The sequence below is a fragment of the Lupinus angustifolius genome, unplaced genomic scaffold (assembly GCF_001865875.1).
Source record: "Lupinus angustifolius cultivar Tanjil unplaced genomic scaffold, LupAngTanjil_v1.0 Scaffold_75_87, whole genome shotgun sequence".
NCBI lineage: Eukaryota > Viridiplantae > Streptophyta > Magnoliopsida > Fabales > Fabaceae > Lupinus > Lupinus angustifolius.
The window spans coordinates 26,515-40,920 of NW_017723670.1; the positions used below are offsets into that span (position 1 = coordinate 26,515).

Sequence of the window (14,406 nt, forward strand, 5' to 3'; positions counted from 1 at the left end):
GCTACCATGGAAAGAAGACAGCAGCAATAACAGTTAATCAATACTGTATAGTTAATTGATTAATTGGGTAAGTGTTAATCGACTAAAACAATAGTTAATCAATTAACTGGCAGAAAATCAAATGAAACATTAGTTGAACAATTCTTATAATTAGTACATTTTACACGTTTTACACATTTAACCCATGTTGAAATTGTTTTACAATATGTGTTTATTAGTTAGCTAGTTAGGTAAGTTTGTTACATATTCATGTACTATAAATAAGGTTTTTTATGCCTTGATCAAATAATGAGAATTCATCATAATATTCATTTTACACTTTTGCAATATTTTCGTAATATGGTATCAGAGCCTTCATCTTGATGGCTTTGGTCACCGCTACACATTCTCTGCTAATTATCATCTTTCTCTTCTTAGATTCAACAATGAATCATCGTCAATAGAAGCGGAGAAGTTTGTGAAGAGAGAAGATCAGAAGAAGAGTCCTAAAGTGATAGACCTTGAGAACATGAAAAAGCATCCAAGGGAAGAAACTCATGGAGGTGTTGGTTTCAGGCAGAGTGAACAGATCATTCCAACTCCCGTAGCAGAGTTTGGTGATGGACCAAAAGACTATAACCTTGATGGAAGAAAACAAGAAACTATATGCACAATTGTTAGAAATCATGTGGTTCGTCGTATGGTGAATCCTTACACTAGGATCCTTGAATATACAATTCATGATATTGGCAACAGGATGAAAGAACCTGAAATGGAGCCTGAGAGTATCTAGATTCAAAACAAGTGGACCTGGCAGTTTAGAATGGTTTCTTATGCTTATGATGTGCCATGCAAGATTTTGACAATGCTTTGAAGATTATTATAATCTGTTTTCAAGACCCTGTTTGTAAAGGAATGATTAAAATGATGTCAAGAAAAGTTTAAAATTCACGCCAAGAAAGTGAATGCTATGATTAGGAGCCACCAAGGAAGCTTCAACAATGTAAAACCATGGAAAAACCATGGGAAGATGGTCAAGATTTATGACTAACAAAAAAATCAAGTGGTTGAGAAAATCCAATCACACCAGGATCAAGATTCTGATATATCACATTGTTATCAAATCAAATTATCAAGCTGGATGGGCTATTGGAGAATAAAGCTACCATGGAAAGAAGACAACAGCAATAACATTTAATCGATTAACTGTATAGTTAATTGATTAATTGGGTAAGTGTTAATCGATTAACACAATAGTTAACCGATTAACTGTTAGAAAATCAAGTGAAGCATTGGTTGAACAATTTTTGTAGTTAGCACATTTTACACGTTTTACACATTTAACACATGTTGAAATTATTTTACAATATGTGTTTATTAGTTAGTTAGTTAGTTAGATAGGTAAATTTGTTACTTATTCATGCATTATAAATAAGGCTTTTTTATGCCTTGATCAAATAATAATTCAACATAATATTTATTTTACGCTTTTGCAATATTTTCGCAATAAACTATAAAAAGCTAGCCAAATGTGATGCATATATAGAAATGTAAAGTTAATTAATGACAGATGATATACTATCTGCATATAAATTTTATCACTAATAATACATTGATATGAAAAAATGTTACTAGTTTTTTTATCTTGAAATTGAATAAGAATTAGCATTTATAAGCTTTTCAACAATAACAAAAATTAGGTTTTGTGATATAACAGTTTTATGGTAACTTTATTCGTGGTCACAGTGAGAGAAAAAAAACCAAAATAACGAATGCATGCTAAGGGAACATGGGATAAATAATTATCTCTTATGATCCAATACTTTTGCAGTTACTTGAAACTATATCCATAGTTTGGGTATTTTTGCCATCTATACTCACTAGGCACAAGAAAATTCCATTGAGTAAAAATAATATACTACAACATACATCATTAACACTTTAGCATCTAACAATAAATTATTTTTTAGTACTATCAAGTGAACCTCTTCACATTTTTTGATAAGTAATTAATTTCTTTTAGAATTTGTGTATATCCCTTCTAACAAATATAACTATCAGGAATCGAACCATTAACTTTTTGATTTTTCTGGGAATCTAGCCAGACTTTACACCACTAGACAAACATTGTTGATAACAATAAATTATTTTCAAAAACAAACTTCCCATACCAAGATGTGACAAAGACCAAATAAATCTAAGGTGAATAAAAGTGAGACAATTGAAAAGAAATTAAGATTGTTGAATTGGTGGCCCATGATTTCTAATTGGTCTATTCAAAGAGGTCCATAAAATGTTAGAGTGGGCTCTATCACATTATCACAGTTCAAATATCCTTATTATGGTCTCTGACAAATTTACCTACTAGTCCTTATCAATAGTCAAAGTTTCAGAAAGATGGAATTAAAACACACTCAAAATGAAAATTATGTTAGAAAAGTTAGAGCTATATTAGTGAGAGAGTGAAACATAGCAAGTGCTTTTCTGACCCTACATGCCTCTTTAGGACACTGCAACAGTTAGTGAAAACAAATGTCATGGATTCATAGTCTAGAGTAATGTCCTCAATCATCAAAGAAAGGTACTCAATTAATACATTCATAACCCACCAAGTGTAAAAACTCAAAGTTTACTAGGACAATGACAAATAACATATTCTTTTTTATTTGGGTCTCATATATTATTTTATATTTTATTATAATTCTCCATAAAATAAGAACAAAATCACTTTTTTATAATGACAAAGATTATTCTTATTCTTATTTGGATCCCACAACATCTACATTTTTCTCACAAAATCTACATCTCTCTTCATTTTTCCTTGGTTAAGATCAAGAAAGAATTATTCTTATTTAATAACAAAAGTAAGAAAATAAAAACAACACAATGGAGAACAAAGTAAGAAGGTTCTTATTTCGTTAAGAACAATGCTAAAAACAATCATTGTGGTTGCTCTGAGAAGTCTAATATAATTGATTTTCTATTAATTTCTTTAAAATAATATCATGAATTTGATTTATGGGTATACATAAAAATAAATTACTTTATTGAAAAATACACAAATTATCTTAAATATTTTTTATATGTTAAATGTTTGTTTGCAAGTTAAATTTTGGAGGGAATGAAAGATAAAGTGAAGGCTTAAGAACTATGAAATATATTTGTGAAATAATTCTAAAGTCTTGTTTTTTTTTTCTTTTTCCTCCTCCAAAATCTAACTCGCAAATATACCAGAAAATTAATTTTTGATTGAAATAGCATTGATAAAATAAAATGTCATAATACATAGTGTAATGTCACTTCTACAACCGGCAATGTTGTTTATGTGCTCCCAATCAATAATTGAAAGGGTACTTATTAACACAAGACACTATGAGTGTTGTACTTTAATTAACCAGCTGAATTATTGTCTCCCCCATTGAAAAATAGACTTGTAAATTATCAATGAAAAAGTCATTTTCTCTTTATATTGTATCAAAGGGAATAAATATTTTCACCAAAATGAATTATTATCATGTCTACAAAAATATGGAAAATGTCAGTGAATTTATTAATGCGTGTCTACTGGATCCAAGTTTTAGATCTAGATATATATTCTCAGTCTCAATGCATTTCAAGTTTTGCTTAGTAAAACTTTGTTTTTATGATTTATATTCATTATAATTACTTTATTTAAGTTTGGGACAACTTTTTATGATTTAGAGGGTGAGCATTGACACAAGAATAATGTGGTTTAAATTCTAAAAATAGATTATTCACTTGTAAAAATAATATTGTATCTACTTTCTCTAAAACTTACTAAATGAAAGTTAAAATCATATATATCGGACAATCATTATACAATAATTTATAACTTTAAGTTTGATGGTTATTCATCTATCATTTGATCATTATAAAAGTAAATTTTTTGTCATAATCTGAATGTTTGTTCTAATCATTTATTTTAATCCTTTATTTTTTCTAATTTCCTATTTCGTCATAAGAATATTGCCTAACATGATGTTATAATTATAATTAAGGTTTATTTATGCCCGATCAACAAACAATCAATTAATATCTTCAATCAACTAACAAGAAACATGCATTAACAACTAAATTAAAACACATTATAATAAAATCAATCATATAGAAAAGGTAGTAATAAAATATTTTAATCACCTATAGACTATTGTACCTAGTGTGAAACTTTCTTGGTTGACACTTTATTGTTGAGGACTTGTGGACTTTAATATTAGTTCAGAGAAGTTCCTATTTTAGGGGAATCAATGCCCAAAAATATTTAAACTTTATGTATAAACTATTATTTTTTTCTTCAAATTTTCGAATTATAGTTCACATATATAATTATAAGTTTTTGATAAATTAGAACCCGATTTTATTTTTTGCTGTAGGCCCATAAAATTTAACTACTCAGCCCATTTTATTTGAGGGCACTTAAGGGATTGGTTAGATGATGATTTTTTGGGTCATGTAAGTGGAATTTTATCCAACTACTAAGCACTTGATGAGTGTTAATTGCACCATCTAAATTTCAGTGAAAATTTACCCACCCCATAATTAAATAAAGACACCCTACTTTTTTAGTATTTTGTTTTTTCAAATTACCTTTACTTAATCAAAATATTTCCTAACATTTGCAATTGTCATCTATATTAATCTTAAAATATATTTTTAAGAGCACCCACATGGTAACAAAAAAAATTGTTCATAACAAAATAAACATGTTTTTTTCGTCCAAGTTCACTATTGGAGAGGAGTTGTTCTTGTTCTTATTTTGCAACATAAATTAAATAAGCATCGTTCTTAAGTTGTGAGTCAACATTAAAAAATGGAGAGAAAAAATTGTTACAAAAAGAGAAATATAAATGTGGGATAAGATTGTGGGGTCTATTTAAGAACGAAAATAGAGTTGCACCATTAGAAATGATTTTGACTTGAGTTACTTAACTTGTTGAAAAATGTAAACAAATATAAAATAATATGAGGGCTCATTTAAGAACGAAAAAGATGTTTAACGATTATGGATGCTCTAATTCAAAGTGGGGGTGTGAGAAAACAATTCTCCAAAGAAACTAAGATGTTTAAGGTAATGCTTATTTTACTATTTAGGAAGGTTAAATGTAAGTCTAAATGCATACTTTCAAAGAGGTCAATTTGGATCAAATTTATAAGGAGTTAAGTGTTCAAATTAATTAAATCAAATCATTTCAATAAAATAAGATTTGATATTTTCGTGCATAACTAGACCAATTCAATCAAGTTCAATTGATTTGGATTTGATGGCTGAATTTTAACTTTTACAACAAAATTTAAAAAATATGAAAAAAAAAATAGAAAAAAAGCATGAAAATTTGAAGAAAAAGAAAAAAGCTTTAAGAATTAAATTCTCATCGTAGTTTTTTAAACTGATTCCCAATGTTGTTACTATTGTATTATTTTTTTTTGTAATAATTTGTTGAAGAATAAGTAAGAAATTTACATGTACTTTATTTTGGAATTTTCTATAATAAAAAAAAATTCAACCATTTAGTTTGGGTTACTTGCCGTTAAATTCTCAATCTAACCCTTGAATTGATCAATCAAACTATAGAATCTGATTTCATCAAATTGGATTTATTTAATTCACTCACACTCCTATCATCTAAGTTTTAATTAAAGTTTTAATCAAGTTAACTTATTACTTCATAATTAAGACATTCCCAAATCTATTTTCCGTTTAGTTTTTCCCTAATATAAATAGTAAGTTGGTTTCTTCACTTAAGTAAATTGGGCATATCTAGATATATAAGTTTAAGTTTGACTCATTCAATTTAGGGTGTATCCAATCTGCCTTTAATTTCTCAATCTAATCGGTTGAACTGAATCAAACCGTTGAATCAAATTCCATCAAATTAATAACCTGTATTCGGAGAAGCGACAAGATATGCTTGTAGTGTTACAAACCAAAGTCTGTAGCTCCATTATCAAGAGTTAAAATGAGAAATCTAATTAATGGGTTAAGCGAAGTACAATATACATGAGCTTAATATTACATTCAAAACTTTAAGATGTTAGGTCTATAAATTATATTACTTAAAAGTACTTGAACTTATCAATTAGTCATCAATGTAGAAACTTATTCAACTTATGCATCACTCACACTTGGAATTTATATCACATATAATAGAATTTATATATTTGGCTGTATTATTGGGAGATGAAATCCGAACCGTGCAACTTCTAATAATTGGATATTGCCGATCGGAACTTGAAGTAGACTATATTTCATTGAGGAACCATTAACACCGATGGTTCTGTTTTAATATCATTAGATGATGTGGGTTATATGTATCGATTGATATTATAGTGTCATTTCATAAATTATAATCATCGACAAAGTATTTAAACCTTCTTATGTGTGTTGGTTTTTATGTGGGCACGAACAAATCGTTGGTTTAGTGGCCCAAGGTTTCGCTAGATCCTTAGAATGAGCAAAATGTCAATAATTTGATTCCTAGAGCGATAATTGTTGGGATGAACAACCATACACCCCAAAAAGGATTAATAGTAAAGGAATATGTTTGATACTACAAAAAAAACTTTTTATGTGTATTTGATATTATACATAGTCAGTCTTAAACTCGATAAAAGATAAAAGTTTTCTTCGGAGTCCATAACTAACATAAAACTTTGTCAAATCTTTGTAATAGAGATAATCGAGGAACCATAAGAAAATGATTTTAAAGGGCCTTCCGATAAATATTTCCCTTCCATCAAGCTCCAACAAAATATGCACATGTGTTTTTAAGAAGATCAATTGAACTTCTCAAATTTGATTATGTTAGGAGATCTTCTGTAATTGTTACAAATTGGGGTATTCCATTGTACTCCTAATTAATAAATTTTCTTCTTGCTGATAAAAAAAAATGTTAAGAGATCTTCCTGGAGAACGTTAGGAATAAATGAATAATGTGAATGGCATGTTATTGTCACATGGTTAAGAATATTAATTACAATTTAAACCCAATTACGGAAACTTCCAAAACTACAATATAATCACAATACTATTATAGAGACTCCTAAAACCATAATATAGTAATTAGAATTACGATTGTGAAATACAATTTAAAACCCCGTAAAATCTAAACCTAAAAGGGATGTGATATTTTGCAATCAAGAGACATGAATGATGATGCAGGTTGAGATATGTTAGCCCCCATGTGAAGCCCACATGCTAGAACATGAGCACCGCAGTTGATGTGCATCTGCCTTTAGTCCTTCTTTTCAGAATGTTGTACCTTCAAATACCAATCCACCAAACACATTCAACTATTTCATATATTGGGCATTTGATTTCCGACCCAATTAAAAAGTGACATTTTATTAAAAAAAAGTTATACAAATTTATAAACTAATATTTTTATATTACTGGTTGGAGATTGATGGGCTAGGAACATGAAGACGTGAATTTTTTAAGAGATGTGATCTTTGTTAGTAGATAATTACATGCACTTTCATTTTTTAATGACAAAAAAGATAAATTTAGTCATAAATGATAGTTTTAAACTAATTTAGCAATTTGAAAATGTTGATTTTCGCTCTCGTCCTTAAATATCGATCAACTTATTCCTTGAATGGTAAAAATGATGATCAAGTTAGTATACACAAAGGATTAATTTGATTGACTTTTTGAATATTTAAGGATAAAAAGTATTATTTTATAAATTATGGGTCAATTTTGTTGGTAGAGCAAAGGATATGAAGTATGAGTGTTCCTATTCAAATCTCCAAATGAATCTATCTATTTTACAATTCCTACTAGCCTTCCTTGGAGAAAAAAACATTATGAGAGACTAAACTATTTAGTGCTTTATCTTTTATTGAAGAAATTGATAATTCACACACATCTTTTTTTTTGTTCTGGAGGTATTTAAAGGTAATATTGAATTTCAATTAGTCCAAGTTAATGTGGAAAAAAAAATCCATTTTCAATACTCAAATATGATGATACCTTCAATTTTCATCTACTTAATTACTACTTGGTTTACAAACTTTTGCTAGTTGGTCATTTGCATATTCTAGAAGCCCAACAAATGCATAAATCACAATAATATAAAACCTCTCCTTGTGTGAACTTGCTATAATTCAAGGATCCAAAAAAGCTATTACTAGATTATATAGAGTTGATTCATCTTCAGTATTTAAGAGTTTAATACTTGAAATATGCGGAGAATAAAAAATTTAAATTTTTTTTATTAGAAAATAAGTTAAAATCATATCTGTTAAAATTTGACCAGTTCAAATATTGCAATTTCCACTTAATACTGAACTCTTCAATATTGGATGAGATATAGACTCAATTAGATAAGGCTATAACATCATTATTTCTGTGTCTCTCTGTATGGTTCCATGTGGGTTGCACATTGCACATGCATGCACTAAATAAATTAAATACTATACCACTATTGAATCTGCTGACCCTTAAATCATGTTGGAACTCTGCAAAAATATCAAGTTGAAACTCATCTCATGCATTTTTGTGATCTACTTGAATGTGAGTCACACCTTTTGATGGAAGACAAAATATATAGATCAATTAATTTGAAGGCATGAATCACATTATTAGCTATTATTATTTGCCTCACTATATTTAGCTAGCTAGAGAATTTTGAAAACTTGCTTGATGAATTTATTTGCTTTGAATCATACTTGAATGTTATCCGAATTTTATTGTTTCTCCTAAATGTTTTATGCTTTATTTTTAAAATAAGAATAGAAAATATAATATGGGTAACATTTTAATTGGGTTGAAGAGATATATAATTTCAAGTGAACAAGAAATATATTATTCAGCTGAAAAAAACACAACAATAGTATAGAGTATGGTAGAACCATGCATCTATATTATTTAAGACATACATTAAACACATTAACTAACCAACCACTCATGTCCATTTCCCCCTCTACTTAGCAGGTTTTAATAGGAGCAATTTCCCATTCTCTACACTATTACCAAGTAGGTTAGTATATATAACGATGAGAAGTTGATCTAGTAATATAAAACATTAGATGAAGATTTTTTGTATTTACTAGTGTCTCCAATGATGTATCAAATCAATCAAAATGTGTTACTTAATTGAATTTTTTTTTATAAAAAACATAAATTAATATTTTATATTATTTTAGGAAATGTTATTGGTTAAGGACGTGAAGACAATGTCTTTTTGGGACAGAAGATCCTTGTCCATAAAACATCACCAGGTTCCCGATAACATATTAGGCTGAAAGTCAAATGTTTAATTCTCATAAGCAACCTTTATTGGGAGGAACAATCGTACACTCTAAAAAAAATTAGCTTCATCCACATATATATATATATGAAAAGAAGCTAAGTAATAATGAAAGTCTTTGTAAGAAAGTCTATCTTAAATCATAAATTTGTTTTGCAATCATTTCTCTCCTATGCTTTGTTTTGCTAATCTTAGAGTCCTCCTATTTTCATATAAGTTTTGAATTTTGCATATAACACTAATAAAGTAATAATGTGTATATTTTTATCTTTTTTGTTTATAATTTTTGTGTTCGTATTTCAAAAATATATAAAAAAAAACAAAGAGATATTTCCATTTTGTTTTTGCTAACACCATGTATAACATGGATCCGGTTAATCGAGTTCAGTTAATAAAAATTGGCTAAAGAAAATTAAAATTCTTACAGTTAGACCAACATGTTTTGATGTACATTAATTGGTAACGTGAATGTTAATAATTGTTTTAAGAATATTTTTTGAAGTGAGGCGTTGTTTTTTTGTTTCCCACAAATATTCTCGCACTAGATGAAATATTGTTCGAATTGGGAACATTCATAAGTATGTGTAGAACTAACTCTCCCAATATATGTTTTTTCTATCAACAAGACTCGAATCCAAAACTAGATGAATCAAATATATACTTCTTGAACTAACACCTATTGATAGTAAGGAGTTGTTTGATAAAGTAAAAATGAATAATTTTGTATTATAAAATGTTGCATTGAACATATAAAAAAATGAACGACTTAATATTTATCTAAGAATGTGTTTTTTAACATGAATTTAAATTAGTTAAATTTATGTTGAAGGGAAGTTAGTTGATAAGAAAAAATTATACACTATTAACCATTATTAACCATTCATGTTTAATTTTTATTAACTCTCGAAAAAATAACATAAATAAATGACAAATAATGTAATAACTATACATAAATCTTTATACTAACTATGCATATATATACATTTATTATGTTATTGAATAAACAATAATTTCCTTAATTTTAATGCTACCCATGTGTCACAAAGCATGTTGTTGATATCACATACAACTCTCTAGGAGTATTCACACCCAATAATAATTTTTGCTAATAAATTAAACCCACCCCACCAAAGTTCTATAAATGCCCCACACCCTTTTTATGCATGCTCCCACCAATACCATAACCCCTATATCCTCTCTTAGATCCCCTTTGGTTCTTCACATTAGTTCTTTGCACAAGTTTTTGCTAAATAGAGGAAAGGGGTTTGATTCTATAGACAACAATGGCCATTGCAAACAAGTTCATTGCTCTTCTGATTTTTGCCCTTGTTATCATTTCCATGCTTCAAACAATGGTTAGTCTTTTATGTAAAAGATGCACATTTTTAAATATGTTCTTAATATTGGTGAGGTTATGAGAGGTTCTAAACTTTTTTATGGCTTGTTTTTTTTTTCAGGTCATGGCATCTCAAGGGCATGGTGGCAATCACTATGATAACAAGGTATAACCAAAACTTCTTCTCTCCCATTGGGGGAGAAATGGCGGTGATCACACAATATTCTTTTTTATATTTAAGAATATCATTTCATAGTATGAGTAAAAAACTAATATATTTCGAGATATATGATTGTTTCTCCTAACAAGTGTTACTCATATAAATCGAATGTTTTACTTTTGGTCTAGGACTATACTTGGTAATATAGTGAAACATTAGATTATTAGATCAATATCTCATTAGACAATATCACCATGATTGGAATTCTATTCAGAGATCCATTGAATAAAAGTACATGTATATCAATAATAATAATAAATAAGTAAGAGAGAATTGAAAATGAGTTGTAATCCTCTCTATTATTGGAGAGATAAGTTATGAGAAAATTCACTAATAAACAAAAAAAAATAATGTCATTTATGACATTTTGTTTTTATTGAAATCACAATTTTGATCTTAAAAATATACTATAAAATATAACTTGTCTTTCTATTAATGGAGAGGAGTCTTAGTCATTGAAAATAATGTGCTAGTTGCTTTTCTCATGAATCAAAATGGGGTTTTGAAATTAATTTTACTTTCTTAAGGGTGATTAATTGATTGCTGACTTGTTCTGCTTAACTGTGTGCTTAATTTTCAGAGCAAATATGGCCCTGGAAGTCTCAAGAGCTATCGTAAGTGAAATTCCTTATATTTATTTATTTATGCCTTGCATTCTTTTTTTGGTTCTTTTCTTCTCCATGTCTTTTAGTTCAAAATTCATTGAGTTTTGAACATGGAAAAAAAATGATATTATTACCTAGTTTTATGTGAAACCTATTAAAATATCAATAATGTTTAGTGCATACTTTGTCTTGACACGACTTTTGACATTTCCCCTTTATAGAAAAAAATGGGAAATAACTAAATTGAAACGTTGTTTATATTTGTATTTCTCTAAAAAAAAATTATTTCTTTAAAAGAAAAGTATATCCTCAATTCTATGAGGACATATAAGACTACTCTTATCATATACAATGGATCTACTATTTATTTAATGAATTATACATGAATTTTTATGTATCCATGAATACTTACTTAAGATTACTATAAGAAAAATATATTTTCTGTGAGAAATAATATATATATATATTTGCTAAGGTATTGTTAACACTTAACTAGGAAGGAAAAAAGTGTACAAAAGCTGAAAAATATTTATATACATTAATTTTATCACCTCCCAAAAATGTTAAACATAGTCCTATAAGATAAGAGGTAATGCGTTTATATTGGAAGAAATGAATGTATTTTTTCAAGAACCAATGATTTTAGTTTTGTAATAAACATTGGTCTAGTTTACATAACCCTAATTTTACCTAGTCATTACTTAGCATTCCCCAACTTTTTATATTTAAGAGTCGATATATTTGAATTTTATTGTAACAAAAATTAATTAAACTAAAGAGGATAGTATTGAAAGAAAGTTAAATTGCCGAAAAATATATATAGTGATAGTGTATGAATTATATATACTATTAATGTATCATTCACAATTAATTATCATTAACTTTTCAAAAATAACTTAAATAAATAGTCAATAATATAATAACTATATATAAATCTTTATATTGGTAATATATATATATAAATATATTAGTTTAGCTCTAAATGTTGAAGGGACAATTTTGAGACACTAACCTAGAAAAGCAGTTGCTGGTTTTGAGGTTTTCTCACTCATTATGACCAATTGACCATGTTGTCTGCTGAGTGTCTCAATCAATTTTACTTTGACCAATGCTCAAAAGAGCTGTGGTAAAAAAGCTGCTTTTTTTCTAGTCTTTGACTTGAACTTTCTTAAATTTGACTCATTTTGGCTATTATTATATGACCAGAATGTCCTTCACAATGCACAAGGAGGTGTAGCCAAACCCAATACCACAAGCCTTGCATGTTTTTCTGTCAGAAGTGTTGTAGGAAGTGCTTGTGTGTGCCCCCGGGGTATTATGGGAATAAAGCTGTGTGCCCTTGCTACAACAATTGGAAGACCCAACAAGGAGGTCCTAAGTGTCCTTAAAAGCTTATGATGCTTCATCAAATTAAACACATCATAGCTTCTTTCATCAAATTAAACCGACTTTACCAACAACAATCAAACCTTAGTTTCATGCGAGATCGACTTAATATAATATGATAATATTTCCTTCCTTTATTTTCTTCAATTTTACGAATTAATCAAATAATTTCCCTTTTTGGTTCGCTATATATGTAATGTAATATGTTGGTGTATTTGGGCACCTCATAATGCCACTCCTTAAGGCATTTTTTTGCTTAGGTGTTGGATGGTAGTGGCTAATATTATTAGACAGAGATTACTTGTCCCAATTCATGTTTCATTTTCTTATACCCGACTAATGAAAAAGTGACACTTCATTAAAAAGAAAAATTCTAAAAAATAAAATAACATATTTGTATTACTTGGAGAAATCTCATTAGCTAAGGACATGAGGACATACTTATTTTGGGACAGCTAATTCCCATTCAATATTATTGCTATCATCTATCAATGAAATTTCTAATGTTTTGTTATCATTTTTTTTCTTACTAGGACAATAGAAAGCATGTTATTTTTTACTAAGTGTTATTATATTCCAAAATTGGATGAATGGCATCACCCAATTTGAGTTTGCCACCAAGGACCATTTTAATTTTATTGCTAAAGTGGTGCCAAATAAGTCCATGGGTAATAAAATACATAGACAACTTTGTCAACATTTTAGTAGCCCAACCCATGTTTTTCATTATCAAATATAAATGCTAGAAAATCAACTTACCGTTGGTTCAAGTGGTACATGTTTGATTTTCCTTAAGCAATGTCTCGAATTCGAGTCTTGTGAATGAAAAAAACTTCCGTTGAAAGAGTTAATCCCACGTACCTATAGATATTCCCGGCTCGGATATAATTGCCTCCGGTTCGAGGATACATGTGAGAAACCAAAAAAAATATATAAATGCTAGATATTGTACATTGAAAAGGGTATTAATTATCAAATATGATTAGAAACTATGATTAGAAACTTAGAGCCACCCAAACACATTGACACAACATATAATAATGGCACAAAGATCATCAGCATACCCTGTGAAGCAATTTCCTGATAAATTATATATCATAAATAATATATGGATGCATGAAAGTAATTATCGGTTAATAACAGTTAAAATATTGAAGTGTTGGTCATTCATACTTACACAAAAGAGAATGTGTGAAGCTTTATCCAAATTATCACCATGGACCGGCTTATAGTAATACTAGACTCTAAAGCATAGATTCATTGAACACTCGGTGTCAGACACGTATCCGATATAGATACGTTCGGATTTGTAAAGGATATGTATCTCTAGAGTATTCAAAAAATTAAATAAATAATAAATAAAGATTAAGATACATATCTAATACGTTTTCAACAAAAAATAGGATAAAATAACATATATTTTTTATCAATTTCATGAATTGTTCTACTATATTTTCTAGTTTTGGTACTTGGAATTTTGGAGGACAATAATCTAAAATTTTCATTATATTTTCTACTTTAAATATTTTTATTTACACTTGTAATTTTATCATATTTTATGTATTTTTTACTATTTTATACATGTATCCAGTATCCTAACCGTGTCGTATC

The 14,406-nt window shown here is 28.4% G+C and overlaps 1 protein-coding gene across 1 annotated transcript; it reads left to right on the forward strand.

Moving 5' to 3' along the window:
- The first annotated feature begins 10,408 nt into the window (after positions 1-10,408).
- On the forward strand, positions 10,409-13,353 carry LOC109339450 (gibberellin-regulated protein 4-like). Its single transcript, XM_019576889.1, has 6 exons — positions 10,409-10,603; positions 10,706-10,750; positions 11,385-11,418; positions 12,616-12,811; positions 13,052-13,074; positions 13,264-13,353. The coding sequence occupies exons 1-4, from the start codon at positions 10,532-10,534 to the stop codon at positions 12,795-12,797; spliced, it is 333 nt and encodes a 110-aa protein (XP_019432434.1). The 5' UTR covers positions 10,409-10,531; the 3' UTR covers positions 12,798-12,811; positions 13,052-13,074; positions 13,264-13,353.
- Positions 13,354-14,406: the final 1,053 nt, after the last annotated feature.

Bases quoted from the DNA above. Each gene is read 5' to 3' on its own strand.
- LOC109339450 (XM_019576889.1), top strand. From the start codon at position 10,532: ATGGCCATTGCAAACAAGTTCATTGCTCTTCTGATTTTTGCCCTTGTT. The intron at 10,751-11,384 runs GTATAACCAAAA...CTTAATTTTCAG, and splicing joins GCAATCACTATGATAACAAG to AGCAAATATGGCCCTGGAAG. The intron at 11,419-12,615 runs GTAAGTGAAATT...TTATATGACCAG, and splicing joins TGGAAGTCTCAAGAGCTATC to AATGTCCTTCACAATGCACA.